This window comes from Spea bombifrons, chromosome 12 (assembly GCF_027358695.1).
Source record: "Spea bombifrons isolate aSpeBom1 chromosome 12, aSpeBom1.2.pri, whole genome shotgun sequence".
NCBI lineage: Eukaryota > Metazoa > Chordata > Amphibia > Anura > Pelobatidae > Spea > Spea bombifrons.
The window spans coordinates 32219377-32240801 of NC_071098.1; the positions used below are offsets into that span (position 1 = coordinate 32219377).

At 48.0% G+C, this 21425-nt stretch overlaps 1 protein-coding gene across 1 annotated transcript; it reads right to left on the reverse strand.

Annotated features, from left to right (window-relative positions):
- Positions 1-3299: 3299 nt before the first annotated feature.
- Positions 3300-18925, reverse strand: ARHGAP33 (Rho GTPase activating protein 33). The gene is made up of 22 exons (XM_053452210.1): positions 18544-18925; positions 15182-15279; positions 14772-14850; positions 14270-14350; positions 13017-13154; positions 12621-12713; positions 12214-12336; positions 12005-12082; positions 11589-11655; positions 10674-10730; positions 10401-10550; positions 10124-10226; positions 9755-9899; positions 9533-9615; positions 9319-9426; positions 9094-9224; positions 7436-7613; positions 6971-7101; positions 6809-6877; positions 5928-6479; positions 5245-5609; positions 3300-4954 (listed from the first exon to the last, which is right to left on the reverse strand). Exons 1-22 carry the CDS (start codon positions 18547-18549, stop codon positions 3914-3916), a joined length of 3876 nt encoding a protein of 1291 aa, XP_053308185.1. The 5' UTR covers positions 18550-18925; the 3' UTR covers positions 3300-3913.
- Positions 18926-21425: the final 2500 nt, after the last annotated feature.

Sequence of the window (21425 nt, forward strand, 5' to 3'; positions counted from 1 at the left end):
ATGGCTGAAAATGCACATTTTTGGAAGCATTTGGATAATGGCTTTGGACGCCGCCAATCTCTGCCACCAGAAATCACGAATCCCATCATGCGCGGAGGAAAAATGAGCATTGGAACATTTATACGGCGTCCTGTTATTCATTTTTAATTAATAATAATGAAAAAAAAAAACATAAAACATAAAAACGTGAATATATCACCAAATGGTTTGGAAATGTGAATTAGTAAATAACCAAGCGATTGCAAAACCAGTAAAAAAAGGAAATAAACTGGTTAATTGCACAATAAAAGCAGGATAAAGTGCACAAAACAAACAAAAAAATAATAAAACAAATGGTAAAAAATTTAAAATTAAATTAACTCAGATAACGAAACTCATAAAAAGTTCTAAAAAGTATTAAAACAAAGCTATTTAGATATCTATTTTTTTTAATAAATTATAATGTTTCTAAACAATTGTTAAAGCCACGATAACCAGTAAGAAACCAATAAAAAAAAAAAAAAAGCTCAAAGTATGGTGAAACCGGTCAGAAATCACGTGATTTAAAGAAACTCAGAACGCCCCAAAATATCTTTAATTTAATGGAAATAAAACAAATAATGGGTAAGAGACCCAAAAATATTGTATTTAAAGCTTTCTTGCTACATTGTCTTTATTGTTGATGTTTTGTCCCCAGAGGGGGTCCCCTCTCTTGCCCCGCCCTGGGAACGGGGTATTAATGGGTGGGGTATTTATTTTTTGCGAGCCCCAGGAGCGTCACGTTGTTGCACATTTATGGTGAAACAGACGAGGTTCCCATGGTCTTTCGGGTTCTGGAATCCCCCGGAACCTGTCGGTCGGCTCCCGCGGCCGGAGATCTCATCTGCTACCTGCGGCTTTCACAATGACAGGAATGCGGACAGGTGTCCTCCTGCGGAAGGGTGGGGAGGGGGCCACGAAAGCCTCCAAAATGCACCAGATAGGGGACCATTGGAATAACTATTGGGGTCCCGTGAAGACCACCATCAGGCCTACAGCAGGACCTTTCAACGGGAATGTGGCTCTTTTCCAAATATTGTTAAAAAGTCCTCAAATTCCAGGAGTTTGGCCACCGCTGGGTCATCCTGCCCAGTAACAACAACACTTTACTGGTGCCATAGGACGTGGATAGAGTGCATCATCCCTAGGACCCTGAAACTGCATGGAGACATCACATTAGGACCCCTCTATACACCTCATGTTGGTTTCCGGCTCCGTGGTGGGGAACCATTTAAAAATCCACCATTCACCCCTCCGAGGGGGTGTTCCGCTTCAGCCGGCACTTATGGAATGTCATCGAGCGCCATTCCTCTAACCCTAATACTATTAACTTTTACCAGAAACGGCCAAAGAATGTGCGCGTTATGCCTTTAACCCTTTGTGGAAGGTGAGCTTCGTAAGCCTTTAATACAGTGACGGGAGTTAAACATGTATGATATAGGTGCAAAGAGAACTGGAACGGAAGAAAGTTTTACTTTACTAAGAAGGTGGTAGATAAGTGGAACAGCCTCCCAGCAGAGGTGGTAGAGGGGTAATACAGTGAGGGTATTAAACATTCACGGCATAGACATACGGCTCCTGAATCTAAGACGAGACCAACCACTGAGTCTTTACAGCAGGAGGAACAGGCGATTATCTGGGGCCGGATGGGGCCGATCTGCCGGCAGGGTTCCATGTTTCTCATTTAACACGAAACGAGACTTATTACACTAAAAATAGCCACAAAGCGAGATATTTCGGGACACGTTTTATTGAAGCGTAAGGAGGAAGAGGGTTAGCACGATATCACGCGTGTTAATGGGATCCCCGCCGCACCGCCGGACCGGGTTAACATGTTAAAGGTGGAAAGCCCAACAAATCCAGGGTTTATCCTCATAAATTACCCCAACCAAGAAAAAAAAACAACAGGAGAAGACCCCCCGCCTTCATATATACAGAACATACACTATATACAGCGCAGGACTTGAGCGAGTCTTTAAACGTCCCAACGTCCGTACGATCCGGTTCCGTGTTCTCCATGTGATGAACGCGTCGGGGGTCTCTGCGCCCACCGCTATGACTGTAGCTGAAGTCTAGGTCATGCGCGACATACTTATTCAGAGCTTCGGGATTTAGGGCATTACGGATACCGATCGCTGTGCTGAGGGTCATCACAGACACCCGGTGGGTTTGCGGCCCTCGAGGGCCGGAGTTCCACCACCCAACAGCTATCATAGGCAGTAGAGGCTCGTTGTGTTGACTCCCCATCCATGGGTGGTGTGAGTCCAGGTATCATCGGAGATGCGAGTTTCCAACTCAAGCGCCCCCCCCCCCAAAAAAAATGTCTGCTAAATCTCAGAGGCTCCAGCAGAAGTTGTTCCTCAACCCCCGGGGGGGGGCATTTTTTTCATAATCTGTGACATGGAATGTTATAAAATACCAACCGTTTTAACAAAAAAAAAAACATTTTTTTAACCCTTCGATCGTGAGGGGTTGCATAGTTTAGTAATACTTGCAGAGAATCCTGATATTTTACACAGAGTCCTGATCATTTTTCCTCTTTGTAACACGTCCTTGCAAAGCATGGTTATAGCGGCCAGCGGGGATATTTGCTTTATTCCTCCCTATAGCTCGGAAGTTACTCGAGTTACTAAGAGGGAAGTAGATACGTGGAGCAGCAACCCAGCAGAAGTGGTAGAGGGTAACACAGTGAGGGGATATAAACATTCATGGGGTAGACATAGGGCTTCTGAATCTTTACAGCAGGAGAAACGGACAGACTAGACGGGGGCCGAATGGGGCTGAGCTGCTGGGACAATGATGGCGTATCTAAATAGAACGTTTCTTCAAATCTACCGACCTCTGTTGGTTACAATGTAACACAGGTTGCTAAGCAACAGCACAGATGCTATTTCTTTTAAAAAGAAACACAAAAGTTTATTTAATAAAAAATGATAGAAATAAAAAACACAAAAAAGCTTTAGGAGGAAAGAATGGCCAATGAAATATCACAAATGTTCTAGAATTAAAACGCGTGTGAAGCATAGATTACAGACAAAAATATATATATTTACATTTATAGTTACAAAAAAAAAAAATATTCTAGTACATTAAAAATGAAATTTAGTGAGAAATCCTCCATTTATTAATGAAAAATTAAAAAAAAAAAAAAAAAAAAAAAAAAAAAGAATTTCGGGGATAATGTGCGATGACAAAAACACCCACGGAAAAAAAATCTTTTTGGAATATCTGGTAGAAAAAAGCAATGTTTGGGATAAAACATTTTTCTTTTTTTTTTTTTATTGCGTGAAATTTTGATTTTATTTTAAAGTTTGGGCAAAGTTTTTGAAATAAGAGACCTTAGTAAAGTATTGAGCTTATTAAAACGACCAATCACCACTCGACACGGTAAGGATAAATCTCACAGCACCCATTGCATTCTGGGGTATGACATCACAGCGTAACACAATGATGTCATATTGGATAAGCCATGCTTTGCAAGAGATGCGATATCAGGATTCACGTAATAAATAATAAAAAACAACAAATATATTGAACACAAATTGGGCTCAATTGCATTTTTTTCAACCAATCCAAATTCATCCATAAATAGTGTCACAGCTGGTGTTGTTTCCATAGAAACATACTTTTTTTTTTTACACTGTTAGCACCATTTGTTCTGTAGGCTTCTTCAGTAGTAAATGGGAGGGCGCTACGACACCCCCGCCAAAACGCAGAGACCCTCAAAAACACCATATAAAAACAGTATTTGCTTTAAAACCCAGCACGCGGCCCCCAGGGCCGGTGTCTCGGTTGATATGTGTCGGTGGAAGTGTCCGGCTAGGAGTTGCGCAAGATCATTTATAGCTGCCTTCTCATTGGTTCGGAGACAAAAAAACTCAAATCCTCATCACCTTCAGCAATAACTCCTCGTTTGTCCCTCTGAGTGTACTGTCCAGGCCGGCCCTAGCATTCCCGGCGGGCCCGCCGGTGTGGACGGTCTGTGTGGAGTACCACCCTGCTCCAGGTTTCCATACACAGTACCCGCCTCAGAAACCAGGCAGTGAGGGGGCATGTAGGCCATTCTTTGCCCCCCGCCTGGTGGGCCCTCGTATGTAATTATAGGGGCCTCCCTCCCTTCTGGGAATTTAGGCTGCGACCCCCACATGGCTGTATGAGAAGGGGTCCGGAAAAAGTTGAAAGACCCTTCTCTATGGAGTAAGTGCGGATGCTGCGGCTGCTGCCGGTAGGTATGCGACATCCCGACAAAGTTTTCGTGTCGTCCAAGGGCAGGAGGTTGAACAGGGTGTTGTTTTTGTGGCAGTTCCGGTTTCAAATCTGCCGTGTCCCTGTTAGCCATATAGTGACCCCCGACATCCAGTTTTGGGGGAAGGTTGACGTAGATGGGTTCCTCCCTCCTTCCTGTTTGGAGAAGACGAGGGTTTCTTTCAGGAAAGCCTGCGTGACCTCTGTTTTCAGAAGTCCCCACATACTGATATTTGTCACCCGCTCCAAAAAAGTAAGGGGCCGGCTGTGTGGGAGGGCCCCTGTCCCAACGCTGGTAACTGCAATGTTCTGGGTCTGAAGGTGGGACTGCTCCATGCCATCCCCGACTACGCGCCGCTGGCCCTGGATAGGGATGAGCTAGAGAAGGTGCAACGCATGACCAAGGTGTCTGGATCAGTCCATAGGATGCATTGAGAGGAGCCAGAGGAGGCTGGTCGCTCAGAATCTCATAGTAAAGACCTTCAGGATCTGGCCACGGTGGGGCCGAGCGGTGTGGAGGCATCCTAGGCCCTTCTTCTGGGAAGCGATAAGGAGGAGGACGGGGTCTCGGAGTGTAGACACTTGGAGGGGCAGGAAGGCTCCCTGATCGCGTGTGAAGGCGAGGAGCACGGGAAGAGGGGATGGCTGATGGAGTGACCTTCCTGGGGTCAGCAGGAGAGGAACCTGGGGCCTGAGGAGGAATAAGGGGATAGCAAACATTAAACAAACAAAAAACTTGTCAACGGATATCATTACTTAACACGAAATTCATCTATAAATTATTGGGATCGTCAAAGCCTTCCATGGTCTTCCAATTATTTTCAGTATGGAAATTAACAAAACTTTTTTTCAACTTATGTTAAAGAAACTTCATAAAGACTTTTTTTACTATATTTATACTTTTTTTAATTACTTCTAGGCCATTGAATCATTACATCTAGAACTCTTGGTTACTAATTAGTTAATAATAGCGGCCCTCACCAGGGTGTTGTGCGATTGAGGTCTCAGCGGCCGGTGTTGGGTGGCATTTCTTTCATTGGGGTTCAGCGTGGGGGGTCGGAGTTCAGAGTAGAGGGGCCCCTCTTTCGGTATGGAGACCTCACTGCACTCCATGGAAAGCGAACGTCGAAACACAGAAGAAGGAGGCTGTGCGCTTCCAGGCCGCTGAGACGTCTTAGCCGGGACCGTGCCAGTCGACATGGAAGACTGTAATGCGCGTTGGGCGCTCTCTGCCAGCCTTAGTGCCATGAGACGCGCAGGATCCTTGGGTGGAGGAGGTGGTGGGACCTGCCGGAGGAGGGACAGGGAGGGAGGTTGGGCAGTTTGCTTTGGAGACAGAGTCGGGCCTGAATTAAACAAAACAAAGCGCCTGTTATAAAGATAACATAGATGAAAAAAAAGAGTATTCCTCCTTAAATTGTGTGTGTTTTAAAGGGCAAAACCTGGTGATGCGTCAGTACCGAATCTAGAACCAAAGGGCCCCTAGGCAGTGTGCCTAATGGATACCATGCCACTGGTGCTTCGGCTATAATACAGCTCTAACGCCTTGTGGTTAATTAATGTATATATTTACAGGTTTGAACGTGCTGGTAATTTGATTTTCTAGGTTAAATGTGGCTAAATCAGTAAATTGGGGTTGAGCGCAGCCACGGAACGTCTCTTACTTGTTGGGGAGTTTTCTGGACAGGAGACTCCACTCAGCTTCCCTTTGACCTCTTGAAGACATGTCTCATTCAGGCGCGCCTGGCAGGACTGGAGAAGTAGGGACAACATTTGAGGTGGAGGAGAGAGGCTACGGGTGACCCGGTATTCCATATCAGCCACCAGACGTTCTGGAGGGCTATGTGAAGGAGAAGGAGAGCAGCCACCCACTGGGGAAAGGCTTACTCTACGAGGGAGGGAGTGAGACGGAGTTTGGATGGTCACTTCTGCCTTAACTACTCTAGGAGATCTAGCTTCTTCATGGTCAGAGAGGGAGAGTCGAAAGGAAAGAGGATCAAATCCAAGGCCATCTGTGTCGGGAAGTGGTGGAGAGAGGTCCAGGTCTTCTTCGATCCATGCAGACTGGGGACGGGCAGAGCTTGGAGGTGACGGCACAGAGGGTGGGGAGGGCACAGAGGGTCCCAGGCTCTCAACTGAGTGGCAGTGGGGCAGGCGTGAGGGAAGACCCTCACTTGTGGAACGAGGGCGACGGAGTCGAGAGGGCCTCTGAAATCCTGTGAGCGATCGGCAAAAAAAGGAAACAAGACTGACATGAGTACCAGAACGGGTGGGAGATGGGCAATAATGATGAAAAAAGTACAAACAGTATTAATATTGAAAAAAAAGACACAGAGATTGCTCTCGAACTGAATGCTAAATGGCCGGTGTCATCAACTAGCGGCCATAACCAGGAGCACAAGGGGTTGCTATTACCTCTTGCAGACAACAGCACCCTCTGCTGGTAAAACTATAGAAAACGCTTTTAGTACAGAGAGGTCTGAGAAGAGCCCCCCAAAAATACAACTATAGCGTGAGAATGTAATGGTGGCTCCATGATACGTACCAGATCCACTGGTGTGAGAACACAAAGACTCCTCGCTTTTAGCCGACCGCAAAGTGACTGTTTCTGCCACTGTTGAGGCAAAGAGAGAGCCCAACGTGATGAGACAGTATAGACAGAGCTAGAGACAGGGAATAAAATATATTGCAGGACAGGCATGGTCACCTCGTTGGTGAGCCGCAGAATCCCGGATCCCACCAGGACGCGTCTTCTTCATTTGAGAGTTTTTCCCGATGGCGAAGAACGTCCTCCAGCTGCTCCCTCCACCTGATTTCTTCCTGTTACGAGGGGCCTTCCTGTGGGCACCCCAGATAAAAACATAAATTTCCACCACAGATAAGCGACTCTTCCAATCGGCCCATTTCCCATCCATCTCGACCTTATCCTATGAGGTAAACAGCTGTGGATGTATATTTATGTCCTCTCCCACCGCCCTATACCCAAATATAACACTTAAATACCCCTGGGCGCATGTCCTCTAGTTATAGCCTCCTCTATATATTTAAGACTGTGTAGTTAAAGAGGCACTATATACTTGATGAGGTCCGAGCAACCTTAACGTGAGGTCTGAGTTTCTAAAGCTGCCAGCTGGTTACAGGGGTCAACGAGCCCCCCAAAGGAGTGAGTTACCTCTCGTCGCTGCTCTCCAGTACTCGTTCGTGCTTCTTCGGGGATGTCCTCTCGGCACCCAGCTTCTCAGCTGCTTCCCTCTGGCTCTGGCTCCGGGCTTGGGCTTCCTGAAGGCTGACGAGCCGTCCAGATGGGCAGCCCCCCAACAGAGAACGGGGACGTGCAGGTCCACAGCGACCTACAGAAAGGGACAGTAGACATCAAGCAGGGATGTGCGACATTAACAGCTGAACGACATTTACTGAAGCAAAGCTCTGCAGGATGAAACTGAGGTTAATTTCCCTTTTAAACAGAAAATGGGTTAGTTTGACAGGTTTTTAGGTTCCCAGAGGACAGCAGCGAGCAAACATAGCTCTGTGTATCTGAAGTAAATTGCTTGCGGTGGCTTCACTTTGACCCCCAAAAGGCAGATGGACCGGTAGCAAGCGAAGCGGAAAACGTAAAGATGTTTTTTACCTCCTCGTCAATCAGACTCGGCTTTCGCTTTGCACTCGGATCAAACTCTGTGCGCTCAACAAGCATGAGATGGGCAGCATCTACAGAGGCCAAAAGGCTGCCCATTTACCAATGGCCGGGCTCCTGCGTCGGAGCTAAAATATACATTTTTTACGCAGGACACAGACACCTCGTTTCCCGCAGCCATTTAGGAAAAAACAAATGTTTTTTATGTAGAAATTATGAAATATATTAATTTATTTACCATTAAACCAGAGCCCTATGCTGGGGCTTTTGAACACTTTTTTTTTTTTTAGCTTTGAGGGGGTCGTGTCCCCCTGTAAGAGGTAAATGGATATAATGTTCATCATTATTAAACTAAAAAGACAAAAAGGAATAGTCCAACAGTTTCAGGCGTGTCATTCTGGCTTCACGATAGCACGCGACGTGGTCGCTCCACCTGGGTGGTCACGCTGAATCACAGTCTTAGATGTTCATCTGGAGTTGTTCTGTCTCGGCCGTTCTGCTTGGTTCATCCGTTGGTTTCTGAGACCGACACCTCCGGGTCTTCGCCTGGTACCAAGCTTCTGGCAACGTGAGAAGTCGGGGTCTAAGTGACAAGCGAGACGCTGTACGGTAGCCGGTACCTTTTGCTGGCGAATGGGAAAGTGGAGTGAGAAACAGATTTCAGTGCGGGCTAAAGTGGTGGACCTGAGTCTTCCCTTCGCTCTCCAAACTCCCAGGAGCAAGCAGTTCCAGTAAAGGACAGAGCAGTAAGCAAAGAGAAGATGGCAGGAAATGAAGGAGCCAGCAAGACGAAGCAACGGGCAAGTCATCTGGCCAGAGTCCCAACACGTGGTAGGCACCTACACCATTAGCAAGGTGTCTTCTCCTCCAGGTCGCAGCCAAGGGCAGGTGAGATCAGCAGGTGCATTCCGGTTGCGAACAGCCCAAAAGCAAGAATTGAGCAGGTTGAGAGGAACACGTTAGGAGCACTGAGCTGACATTCACCCACGACTAAGGATAAGACCCTCTGCCTCGTACCTGCCACTGGTGGACAAAGACACCAACATCTGTCCAACAAACACCTAATAGTCCAAGCTAACCAAAGCTATGTGCTGCGTACCACCAAATCCCAAATGTTACAGGATTCAACACAGTTTACTTGTAGAAATCACGTTAGTATGAAAACCGTTCCTAGAATGCCTTTTTGTTTTTCTTACCGATTGAAGTAAAGGTGTCGCTAAAAAGGGTCTCAACGTTACACAGGAGGAACTCTACAAGCACGGACTGCACCCGCACTTCCCGAAACGCGTCGGCTCCTGGTGTTCCCGCCAACTCCATGTCCTTCGACCTGCCCATTTAGAGGAAAAGTTAGATACAAAACAAACGTGGAAACAAAAAATGGGCATGCTATATTTCCAGGTTTCTAGAAGAGAACTCGTTACCGCAGCAGGTTGGGCGCCCAGATGATAGCGAGGTTGCGCGCGTGCATCCCAGTGCGTTCGCTGTGAGTGTTCATGCGGGCCAGATGCCTCATCAAGTACTCCAGAGTCCTGAAGAAGGATACCCCAAATGAGCGTAACAAAAGTAACAGCCTTCTTGTAAACCATAAACGATACATGGTGTACTTGGGGGAAACGTACAGAACATGTATATTACCTGTAGTGGGGAGGCGGCAGCTGCTGGATTAGATCGTGCACTCTGATTAACTTCTCTTCTTCGCTGGCCGCGGACATGGCTTCCTAGAAAAAGGAGAAAGGAGAGCGTGAGAGCAGGAATGACGTCTAGAGAAAGCATTCACAGAGTTCTGTGATATATACGGGAGGATCAGATATCGGAGGGAGCCGATGCTGAACCTAGAGAAGACTTTGTCCAACTCACGGTGAACGGGTGGTAGAGTCTGTAGGTTAACAGGGGATTGGGAAGCTCGCGGAAATAGAGTTTGCACAGGGAGCTGACACAGTGCACGTCCTGCAGGAAGGTATCACGAGACAGATCGGGGACCCTCTCGCTGTCAAATTCATGCCTGCGAAGGAGACAACAGAAACACCATAAAATTGGTTGCGTCTGTACAGTTTTGACTATCAAGTCCAAGTGTCGACTTTTGGAAAGCAAAGAGACAGCAGAAAAGTTATGCGATGAATAACATTCAACAGGTGATTCGTGACAGCACGCTGTGCGTATAAAATGTATCATCGACAGTCTGAGAACATCCAAGGAAGGAAAGAGGAGTCTCTCGCAGATACCGACCGCAGCTTCTGGATGTTGGATGAGACTCCCGACAGACGATAAATTCCATCGACAATCCCGTATTTCTCCAGAAACTGAGCGCAGCATACGAGCACCCTGGGAACTGAGAGAGAGAGCGAGACAGATGGTTGAGACAGAGCACACGGTGATAAGGAAGCACACTAGCATTTTATTCTTAGACCTTTGTCGACTGTATGATCATTTTTTATTTTCATATTGAACAATATAGAAATACAAGGTCTCTTCTGGAGGCCACAGATGGGACCAAACATCTCACCATCTTCTCCAGAATCCAGGAGATGTTCTCCAAGGTCAGTTCCAAACACTCTCTCTCGAAGTATCCCCCTCTGTCTCAGACGCTGCTTGCTGGGCCGGGACGCCATGAAGCTGCGCAGCAACCCAGCCAGCTTCCCGTGTCTCCTGCACACTGAGGGAGAGAAGGGACAGTGAGAAACTGTTGGCCAAGACAGGTGGAAACTACGCAGGAGGAAGAAAGACGAACGTAAGTGATAGACCGTGTTGGACAGACTAATGGGAAGAGACATCTCACCTGGTCTGGGAGAGTTGGAGCCATGGGGAGACGTGACAGCCAATTTTACATCACCCTCTGTGAACAGACAGACAGGTAACAATGGTACTAAACAGCTCAGCAAGCCGTGCATAGAGAGAGATCAATTATAAGCCTGAGAGAAGAGACCTCTTAATGCCAACCGGTCCCAGGAACCCCTTATGTGGCCACCATAGGACCAGACATCAATCAGACTTATCATTGGGGGAACGGGCAACATTATCAAAGAACTGAGTCTTAAGAGTGAGAGTAAAGAAGAAGGACCAATAAAGGCTGCCTATAGATCTCGCCATATATTAGAGTACGGCAAGCATTCACATTATGGAAGATACGCCGTAGGTGTCCAATTTCCCAGGGCAGCCACATAGACAACGATGGGTTAAGAGATCGATGCAGCACGTAGGGACAGGAGAGGACATATCATAGAGGGTATTTCATTTCTGGTCATTTCCCATTAAGAGATGCATTTGGAATTTACTGGACTTTTATCTAACTTTGGAACTCCAATTAGTGGTTGGAGCGAGAGAAAGTGTTTTTACACATTTATTTTGTAGGTGTGATATGGAGGTTAAACTTTGATCTCCCGCACCGCTAACACAATTAGCCAACAAAAACATTGCAGGGAATGGACCTTTAACAATTCTTACAGCGCCAAAAAGACAGTAGTAGTTGCAAACAGTCAGCAGACAGCGCTAGCTGCAAACGAACAACAAACAGACAGCACTAGCTGCAAACAATCAAAAAATTGTCAGGCAGCATCAGCTGCAAACAGATAACGGCAGCCATCACCAGTTGCAAGCAGCGGCAACAGACACAAGCCAGCAGCATCAGCCAGACTGAGACCGCACACGCAACCCGTGACATGTGTGCTGCTGCACCAAACACGCGTCACCGTACCTGCAGCGGGGGATGGGTTCTTATTGTCTGTGATCAGCTGCACGCACTCACTGGGGAAAAAACCCACCTGGAAAAAAGAAATTCAGATTAACAGTGTAAAATATTAAAAAGAAAATGCATCCAGAACCTTCAAGATCTACTTTAGAGCCCATAAAATGGTTTAGAATTTTTGGAGCTGGAGTAAGCAAAAGCCGGGCTGGACGTAAACAACAACCTACGGGACAGAATGGAGATCAAATGTTTCTTCTCTGTTGGTGTTTCACCAAAATAGCATTTTGGCTCTCAGGAGTAGGGTTGGAGAACAGGTCCCACCAGACGATTCCAGATAGGAAACCAGAAGCAGTACCACCAACATCAAAGGCACATCGTGCAATGAAGACGACGAGAGAACAATGTACAGGTTGAATAAGCCTCACCTGGAAGCTGTGCTTTCCTCTCCACCAGCTGGTGTCTTCCCGAGGAGGCATGTCAATGACCGAAACGATGTCTCCAACCTGCGGTAACAAATCCAGAGGTCATGACGTTCATCAATGAACACAACCGCAACCCAACCATACCATTCCGCACAAGAAGCCACGTCTACAAACACAGTGTTACTTTCTGACGTAACACGCAAACTCTTCACCTCGAAGGACAGCTCATCGGGGGCTTGTGCCGTGTATCGTTTTATCACGTGGGCAGCAGCGATAGCCGGCACGTTGATAGACGCCTCTTCGTTGACCAGCAAACGGTTGCCGTGATTGTCGATCTAAACCCAACAGAAGCAGATACCAGTTCAGTCTTCCCAGCTATTCTGGTCTAGGATGTAACCCAATAGAAGCTCAAGGAGCAAACTCCATCCAACCTTTCTCACAAAGAAAATGTAATTTATTAATTTAATTCAATGAATTGGTTTAATTATTTCAATTATTGCAATTATCATTGCATGAAAATGATACCAAACGAAGTATCAGATGGCCAGACAGAGGCATCGCGGGCATGTACCCAACCACCACCAAATCATATATTTGTAATTAGTAATCTCGGCATTACCTCCATCCAATTGAGAATAGGACCACAGTTGATATTGCTGTCTACGATGGCGGAGAGTCCTTTTAGATAACGAGCGAGAAGCGGAGCCAGGATCTGAGGGCAGATTTATCGATTTGATTAATACATGAGATCCAGATGTTAGAGGAGGTTTAAGTAATAGTTCGAGAGACGGGGGCACATATCCTAGGAAAACAATGGCTTAGGCGCCATGTTTTTGGGTTAACACCCTACAATAGGGTGGCAATTGTGAAGGACAACTGAGTGGGTAGCTTAGGCCAAGGGACTTCAACTAGGGCAATTCAATGAGCAATAGCTTGGGGCAGTTATTAAAGATCAATAATCTCATATTAACAGTAAAGCTTTAAGAGGGACAATAAGGTGAGCGGGTGCCCTCACCTGTCCCTGAGATGGTAGCTCAGAGCGAGGTGGGAGCTCCAATAACTGAGAGAAGCGCCTGTCGAAGATGCAGCGGTGAAGGTTTGAATCCAAAATACGAAAGTCCTCATAGCTGCGCAAGACAGACCAGGAACGACCCTTGAGGAGGCAAAAAAAGGGAATGAGAAACGAGAACATGAAATATCAAAAGGCGATAGACCGGCTACCCCAACAGTACGGGTTTTCAGGACCTTCTCGTTAAACCCACAGAATTGATTGAATGGTCCAGGAAGAAACTGGTCAGACACCCAGGGGATTGGACCTGGGGGGCAATGGTGATAGAGAATGGGGAAATAGAGAATGGGACAGAAAGGTGTAGTAAGTGGAAATTAAAGAGGATCTCAGTGGAAGGACACGTAGAGTTCACTCACCTGCTAGGACTATTTTTGTTTCTTAAGCCTAAATCCACCAGGGGATCTAATTATTCCTTTCGCCCTACTTTCCTGCTAGTATTCATTAAGAGAAGTCACCGGGGCAAATTAAAATTCCCCGTAACATTTCAGAGAGCTGACATTAATATGAATTGAGTAAAATAAACATGTCCCCATCGGGACCGTCCTCGTTCAGGGGTCACTGTAATCCGCGTTAATTGAATGTTTTGTTTTCGGGAGGCTGGGCTTTGTTTTCGGGAGGCTGCGAAAAATCCGAGTAACCCTGAGCTACGCACTGGCAGCTTCACAGAAACCTCTGCCAGGCGAGATGTTTAACACCCAAACTGCAAATCTCCATGGAAACAGGAGAGTTTTTTATTTCCAGGGTTTAATTAGGCAAATTAAAATTAGCCCACTAAACGGTGCTAATAAGAGACAAAACAATTAAAAAGAAGTGACCTTCCTTTACGCCGACAGTCTCTGCATCCGATCTGTGCGGGCAGAGGTTCTTAAAGTGACCTCACTGACCTCAGAGTGCCATCCCTCCCTGACCTTGGAATCTTCAAGTCCCATCCCTCCCTGACCCTGGAATCTTCAAGTCCCATCCCTCCCTGACCCTGGAATATTCAAGTCCCATCCATCCCTGACCCTGGAATCTTCAAGTCCCATCCCTCCCTGACCCTGGAATCTTCAAGTCCCATCCCTCCCTGACCCTGGAATCTTCAAGTCCCATCCATCCCTGACCCTGGAATCTTCAAGTCCCATCCCTCCCTGACCCTGGAGTCACTAAATCCCCCTTTCAGCTCTTGTTCACATACAAACTCTCCACCTCTCCAAACTTACCTGACATGAGACCTGGACAATGTACACAGCTTCTCCATCGGTGGCCGTGGAATCCTCGGGGCGCGAGTCAGACAGGGAAAGCTGGCGTATACAAACAAAACCTTACATTAATTATATAGGGTTCAAACAATACCAACGCCTTCATCGAAAGATCGCTCAGAGACTATAACGTAAACAGCAAACTAATACTGTTATACACTGTATATCGGGGGTTTGCTACAACGTAGCCATCTGTTTGACTCGGATCATCTCCAAGCCCAGCATAGTACAAACAAGTTGTAGAGATACATTTTAAACATTTCTCTTTAGACTTCATCACCAACTCATATCATCCAATCAGAGATCAGATACATCAGGCACGCCAGCTGCTGCAGGCTAAACACTGTGATCCGTTCCAGCTCTTATGTCGAGCATCGTTGGGAGGGCGTAGCCTACAGAGGTCAGCATGGCTGCCTATCTATACACACAGGTCCAACTTTATGGTTTCTCGGCTGTTCCTCACCTGGATCGGACCATAGTTAACATTCTCGTAGTGATAATGCGCGCAGTCGGCCAGTTTCACAAACGGGCCTCTCGTGATCCTGGACAGAGGTGGAGAAAAAGCACCGTTACTGAAAAGTACCGATTTTTAGAATATTCAAATCGATTCAAATAAAAATCACTAGGTAACCCCTGCATGTTTTGGGGGTCTAAATCTCTTTGTATCAAGCAGACCTCATCTGCATATGGGGGCAAGAACGGCACAGAACCAACTTAGTGGTTTCTGGGTGATAACGCACCCCCCGTAGCCCCTCTCATGGTCCTGTCTGGCCAAGGTAGAGGTCAATATCCAATCACCCCTACCCTATGGAATCCAGCATTCTAGAAGCCCTGGTTTGCGCTTGACCCCCCACCCTCGCCCCACCACAGTACCGTTTACTTGGTCTTCCCTTCACGCTGCTGGGCGCCGTGGACGCAATGAGTCGATTCGCGCTTTCTGTTCCAGAATCCAACGTGTCCGATCCCCGAGCCTACGTGCAAAAACATCCATTTATGTACCCGGCACGCGTGACGGCAGCGTGATGTGACGGCAGCGTGATGTGACGGCAGCCTCGTATGAATTAAACATCGACAAATGAAAGCGAAATCGTGTTTCTAATCCGCGTTCCGAGAGGCAGCAAAAAGGAGTCGGGTGAAAAAGCATTAGGGTCGACCCCGCCGGCTGGGAAACACTTAAATCTATAAATTATTCTCGGCCTAAAAGCAAAATTCATCAAACAGAAGTGGAGCGCGAGGACCGGCGCAGGAATCGGGCTCATTTAACCCTTTTTGTGTCAAAGGGGAGCAGAACACATAGCAAGGGCCTCATAGAACGGGTCAAACAAACGAAAAATGGGTCACCGTAACATTACCATGTCTCTTAACATTAACCCTTTAGTAGCCCATCACGCAGGTCCCATTGTGGTGACTCGTTATTGGTGGCACCTTCTGAAAATAAACAGCTTGTCCCAAAGATAGGGCAACGGATAAGAGAAAGACCATTCATTCTATGCTTTGTAGCCCTTGATGAAGCCCGAAACGGCCAAACATGGCAGGTTGTGACGCTGCACACGCGTGTTAGCCCATTTTTACAGACAGACCAGGCACATGTGAAGAGGGCGAGAAGATGGAGGTGGTGTTTTTGGTTTAGGGTTATTGGAGGGCGAGGATTAGCGTTGGAGGTTCCTTCATACCCTTGGGTCTTCTGTTTACTTGAGCGGATATCTATTTATCAACGTTCCAGAATTCCACCCCAAATCTCATCCACTCTCTACCGACCCAGCGCAGGTTACATCACGCTCCGTACCCGTATCAGGTACCAAAAAGGGGTCTTCTCGCCATAGCAACCGAACGCAATGGTCCCATCGGCAGGAACATTCCATCGCTTGCTCTCCATCCCACTCTTTAACTGCCCTTTCAACATTAAACGGAAGCTTTTGGGAAGCCGCGTCTCTCGTGTCTCTCCCGCTAACCCCGGCGAGGTGATGACGGCAACCGCCTGTAATATCACATCTTTACATAATGTCAAACTTTGTACATTTCTGCTTTGTCTCCACGGTAACTGAAGGGTAGGATTTTTCTGCAATTCCTTGCATGCCCAAACCTTTGTGTTTTAACACGAAGAGGGGCGTCCGCGGGGGAAAAGAGAGACGGATGGATTTGGGGTCCAAGGAGGGACTGGCCAGAGTAGACCGGGACACACAGGATGTGCATTTTTAAGGCATGGTCTGGGATTTGTAGCGGTCGCCATTTTTGTCCACCCATCTCGGCAAGGTCTGCGCTGCCAGGCTGAGCTTCGAGTGGGACGAGCCGATAACCCGAGCTAACGAGCCAATTACCGCGCATGGAGGCAAAGGCTAGATCCGGTATACGTAATTCAGATTCCAGTCACATGCCCGGGACGAGTCACCCAGCTAGAAGTAATCTGCCCTGAGCGGAGTTAGACAAAGGGCAAGGTTACCCCTCTCCAAACAACCGCCACTTAGCGAGGGGCAACCAGGAAGCCCCTCGGAACCAGAGACAGAGACATTGTTACCAAGTTCAAAAGAGATCGTTTCATAGAATCCTCTCGAATTCCCGGACAGCTCTCTGTAAACGCGTCCCTACGTAGGCCACACAGAGGCCGTGGTTTTGCCCATTCTGTCCCCCCATAATGACGGATACCCCAAGCACTGCGCGGGAACCTCAGTTGCCATAACAACGGTCACCTTCTGCCCCCCTCTCTCATGCCCCCAGTCTCAGGGAGGGGGATTCACTGGAAGCCGAGAGGAAGGAGACTCTTCTCGCCTTTTGTTATGATAATTGGACAAGCAGCACATGGATCTCAGAGACCGCGCTCTCACACACAGAGCGCAGACTGCGGCTGTCTCACACACAGAGCCCAGTATGTGGCTGTCTCATAGAGCCCAGTGTGTGGCTTTCTCATAGAGCGCAGACTGCGGCTGTCTCACAAACAGAGCCCAGTGTACGGCTGTCTCATAGAGCGCAGAGCGTGGCTGTCTCATGGAGCGCAGAGCGTGGCTGTCTCATGGAGCGCAGAGCGTGGCTGTCTCATGGAGCGCAGAGCGTGGCTGTCTCATGGAGCGCAGAGCGTGGCTGTCTCATGGAGCGCAGAGCGCGGCTGTCTCATGGAGCGCAGAGCGAGGCTGTCTCATGGAGCGCAGAGCGCGGCTGTCTCATGGAGCGCAGAGCGCGGCTGTCTCATGGAGCGCAGAGCGCGGCTGTCTCATGGAGCGCAGCTGTCTCATGGAGCGCAGAGCGTGGCTGTCTCATGGAGCGCAGAGTGCGGCTGTCTCATAGAGCGCAGAGCGTGGCTGTCTCATAGAGCGCAGAGCGTGGCTGTCTCATAGAGCGCAGAGCGTGGCTGTCTCATAGAGCGCGTTGTGCGGCTGTTTCACAGAGCATGGCTGTCTTGCAGAGCGCAGTCACGGCTCTCACATCCCCAGTGTGCGGCTGTCTCGCAGAGCGTGGCTGTCTCGCAGAGCGTGGCTGTCTCGCAGAGCGCGGCTGTCTCGCGGAGGAACGGTCACTCTCTCACTTGCTTTGACCCATTTCTTAGTTTTCTTTTCACCTCATTGAGTGACACACATTAGCATTAACCCTTTCCTGCCCGGGGCTCTCACAGACCACTCCATTATCTTCTCCACATCACCAGATGCCAGAACGTTAACCCATGACCTGCCGTGACACCGTCGGTAATCTGGATCCTGGGAAAGTGCCCTCCCAGCTGCCCCTAATTACATAACTACCCCTCCGTGTGATCGTCAGATCAAGTAACCGTTTCACTGCCGGTTACAAAAAAAGAATCATCAGAGCTCCTTGCAAAGCGTTTTACCAAATGTTTGAAATCCGAATTTACCCATTTAACCCCCGATTGCCCCGGCCGCCTGCAGGGTACCCCAGCTTCCACAACGCCTCAATAATCGACCAAAGGCGACTGCGTAATGAATAATAACCCCCGCGATTATTTGCCCCTCTGGCCACCTGTTCTCACCCCTGCGGTTCAGACAATGTATCGCTTGTTCTCGCACACGTCCAACCATCCATTCCATCCGAGGCGCGCACGCCCTCGCCCCAAAGACCCCCCATCCGCCACCCAGCCTCCATGTTACCCCCGGATACCTGCCGCAGACACATCATTGTCACCTGTGGCCCTGGCCCGTCCCCGCTCCGACCTGAGCATCCGCCCCGCATCCCCTCGCCCCCTGCCCCTTGGATCATTCGCCAGGCCGCTACCTACCCCCAGTGGTACTCACCACCATTCTGATGCTTCAGATGGATGTCGGGGGTACATAGAAGGTAAAAAATTACCCCTCACCAGACTCCATCTCAGCGGGTGGCCAATCTGCCCCGCACGGTGCAAATTCTGGATCAGGTACTGACGGCAGCTGTCTCGTGGCGCCACTCGCTCTCCCTAATTGTCTTTGTGTGCGCCTGTCACTTTGCGTGGGGGGTCTCTTTCAGCGCGTAAGCCCCGACTTAGCTCCGCTCACTCCTCTCCTGGCGGGCAGCGCTCTCTTTCCCATGATGTCTCTCCATCCATCTTCCTAGCAGTCTCTCCGACGCTCTGTGTGAGTCTCTTTCTCTGACATCCTTGTTACATTGTCCCAATTCAGACACAAGCTCGCTGGATCTGCCTGTCACAGGGGAGAGCGAGCGCTCCCCCCGTCCAACTTCCCCACAAACGAGGCGTGAAAGCCCTCCACCCCCCGGCCGCTCTCCTTCCTCACCGATCCCCACCGTCCATGGGCAGCCCTGAAGCGCCTACTAGCCTTTGCCAAACACCGATCACCCAGGCCTTCCAGCGCGCTCCCCCTAGCTGGAGAATGGAACGATCCATTCAGGTGGAAACAAAATGGGAGAATGTGAGATGGAGGACAGCCAATGGGGAGAGGCAGACCTGGGAGATTCCCCGGGGTGCGAAAGCCCTCAGCCATGCAGCACTTACCCCGTCTAACGCAATGCTTACATCCCATTTATAACTTGCAACAAAATAACAAGTTATAACAAGATCATAGTAACAATAATAGTAACAATAATAGTAACAATAATAATATAACAATAATAGTAATAAAAATAATAATAGTAACGATAATAATATTACGATATCAATAGAACAATAATATAAATAATAATTAAATAATAATACAATGATACAAATAATAACATCAATAACTATAATAATATTATAATAACGATACAACAATAATAATCAGAATAATAGTAACAATCGTAACAATAATAATAATATAACAATAACAATAATAATAATACAATAATAAAAAAAATACTATCAATAACAATAATATAAATAATCATTGAAAAAATATGACAACGCAAACATTATTATCATAACATGGAAAGTGTCGTTTAACACAAAAGGTAACACAACCCAGAAAGCATCGCATCCAATCACTGGGAAAAATTGGTCTTATCACCATAGCAACCAACGTAAGGGTCCAACTGCACTGGAATCATAGAAACGCAGACCGGCCCCCATCCGGCCCCCTCTATCCCCCTGTTGCTCCTGCTGTAAAGACTCAAACCTTAATCAGTCGTTGGTCTCGTCTTAGATTCAGGAGCCGTATGTCTATCCCATGCATGTTTAATACCCTCACTGTATTACCCTCTACCACCTCTGCTGGGAGGCTGTTCCACTTATCTACCACCCTCTCTGTGACGCGGAATCACTCTTGTGATCCAAATAAATGACGACGTTGGATGTGCGCAGACGTTACCTTTGGCTCTGAGTCCTGGGGAGCGGCGGCCAGGCTGCCGGGGGCATCGGCTTCCATCATATAGCTAGAGGAAGACAGGAAAGGCAACTCAATCAAATTACCCCTCATAACCCCGGAGTGTGGGGGCTCAGAAAGCCTCTTTAATAATTATTATTACCAGGGATACACGAAGGAGGGGGTAAAAGAGACGATTCTGGGGCAAATTTTCAAAAGTGTTTTTATCACCATAGCAACCAATGGAATGTCACTGTTTATACAAAAAAAAAGAGACAGATAGCATCAGAGACGTTCCCGATAATTCATATTTTCAAACATAACAAAAAATAAAATAGCGCAAGTTCAGAAAGTGTTAAAAAACCCTAAATCCTTATTTCTGAGGGGCACTTTGATACATAGAGATCTCTCTCCGCGTTGTGGAGGCTCCTAAGTCTCTCTCTCGCCGTCGGCCGGCGAGCGGGGGCCGACAGTCTCTTTCTATATTAATAGTTAATAAAGCATTGGCAGTGTTAGAGTGACTCACCGAGCGCATCCTGCCCACAGTGATTCCTCCCCACCCGCCAGCCAATTTAAACACAAAGGCCGCGCTGAGCTCCGATGTTCCCACTCGTTTTCACGAAGAGCCCCCCCCCCGTATACCGAGAAAGAGACCCGCACCGGGGCCACAGACCACCTGCCCATACCTGAGGACCTTTAAAACGAGCGGCCCCCGAGGCTATTGCAATATTAACCCCGTAATAGCTCATGTGACTCACCAAATGGCCATTATTCAAAGATACAATTCACTGAGTCACCTGCATTCAAGCAGGGATCTCAACTATAACATACTGGGGGAAAACGCAGCCACTGGGAGTCTTCTATATGATCACGGAGGGGGTGAATACTAAGAAGTCGGATCCAGACTGCGTGGTCCCGAGAATCTGCCCCTTCACTTTGGGGCAAAACCCTGAGAGTTCCCGGGTATGCAGATGCCACGTGAGCACATGACACGTAACATAGGTGCTAACTGTCCCGATGCACCTGCACCCGTGGCACCTGTGTCCTGCTGACCAGTTGTCCCAACCAATAAAGGTCAGAGGTCTAGGAGATTTCCAAAAGTAATTCTCGTATCAGGGGGGACCTGGGCGGATCATTGGTTGAAACCAAGTGGGTGGGGCAACAACAGACCAATCAAAGGAACCAGGGGGCCACAGCTCGTAAATGGTGTAGATAATTATCTGCGGATGTCCAAGTCATGTCTGGTGGCATCTAAGCAGGATCTTAAAACGTGACCTTTGGTTCCTAAGGCCCGCTTATGTTTTGTGGCCCCTGGGCCTCGTGGCCTCTGTATCCTCATAAACAAATCTGCCTCGACACAAGGCCGCAAAACCCCCAAGTGTCCATGTTTCGTTTGTCCAGTCCCT

Coding starts and splice junctions, on each gene's coding strand:
- ARHGAP33 (XM_053452210.1), bottom strand. Junction 9,225..9,318: donor TGGGCGCCCAACCTGCTGCG/GTAACGAGTTCT, acceptor CTAAATGGGCAG/GTCGAAGGACATGGAGTTGG. Junction 6,878..6,970: donor TTCTGCGGCTCACCAACGAG/GTGACCATGCCT, acceptor TTGCCTCAACAG/TGGCAGAAACAGTCACTTTG.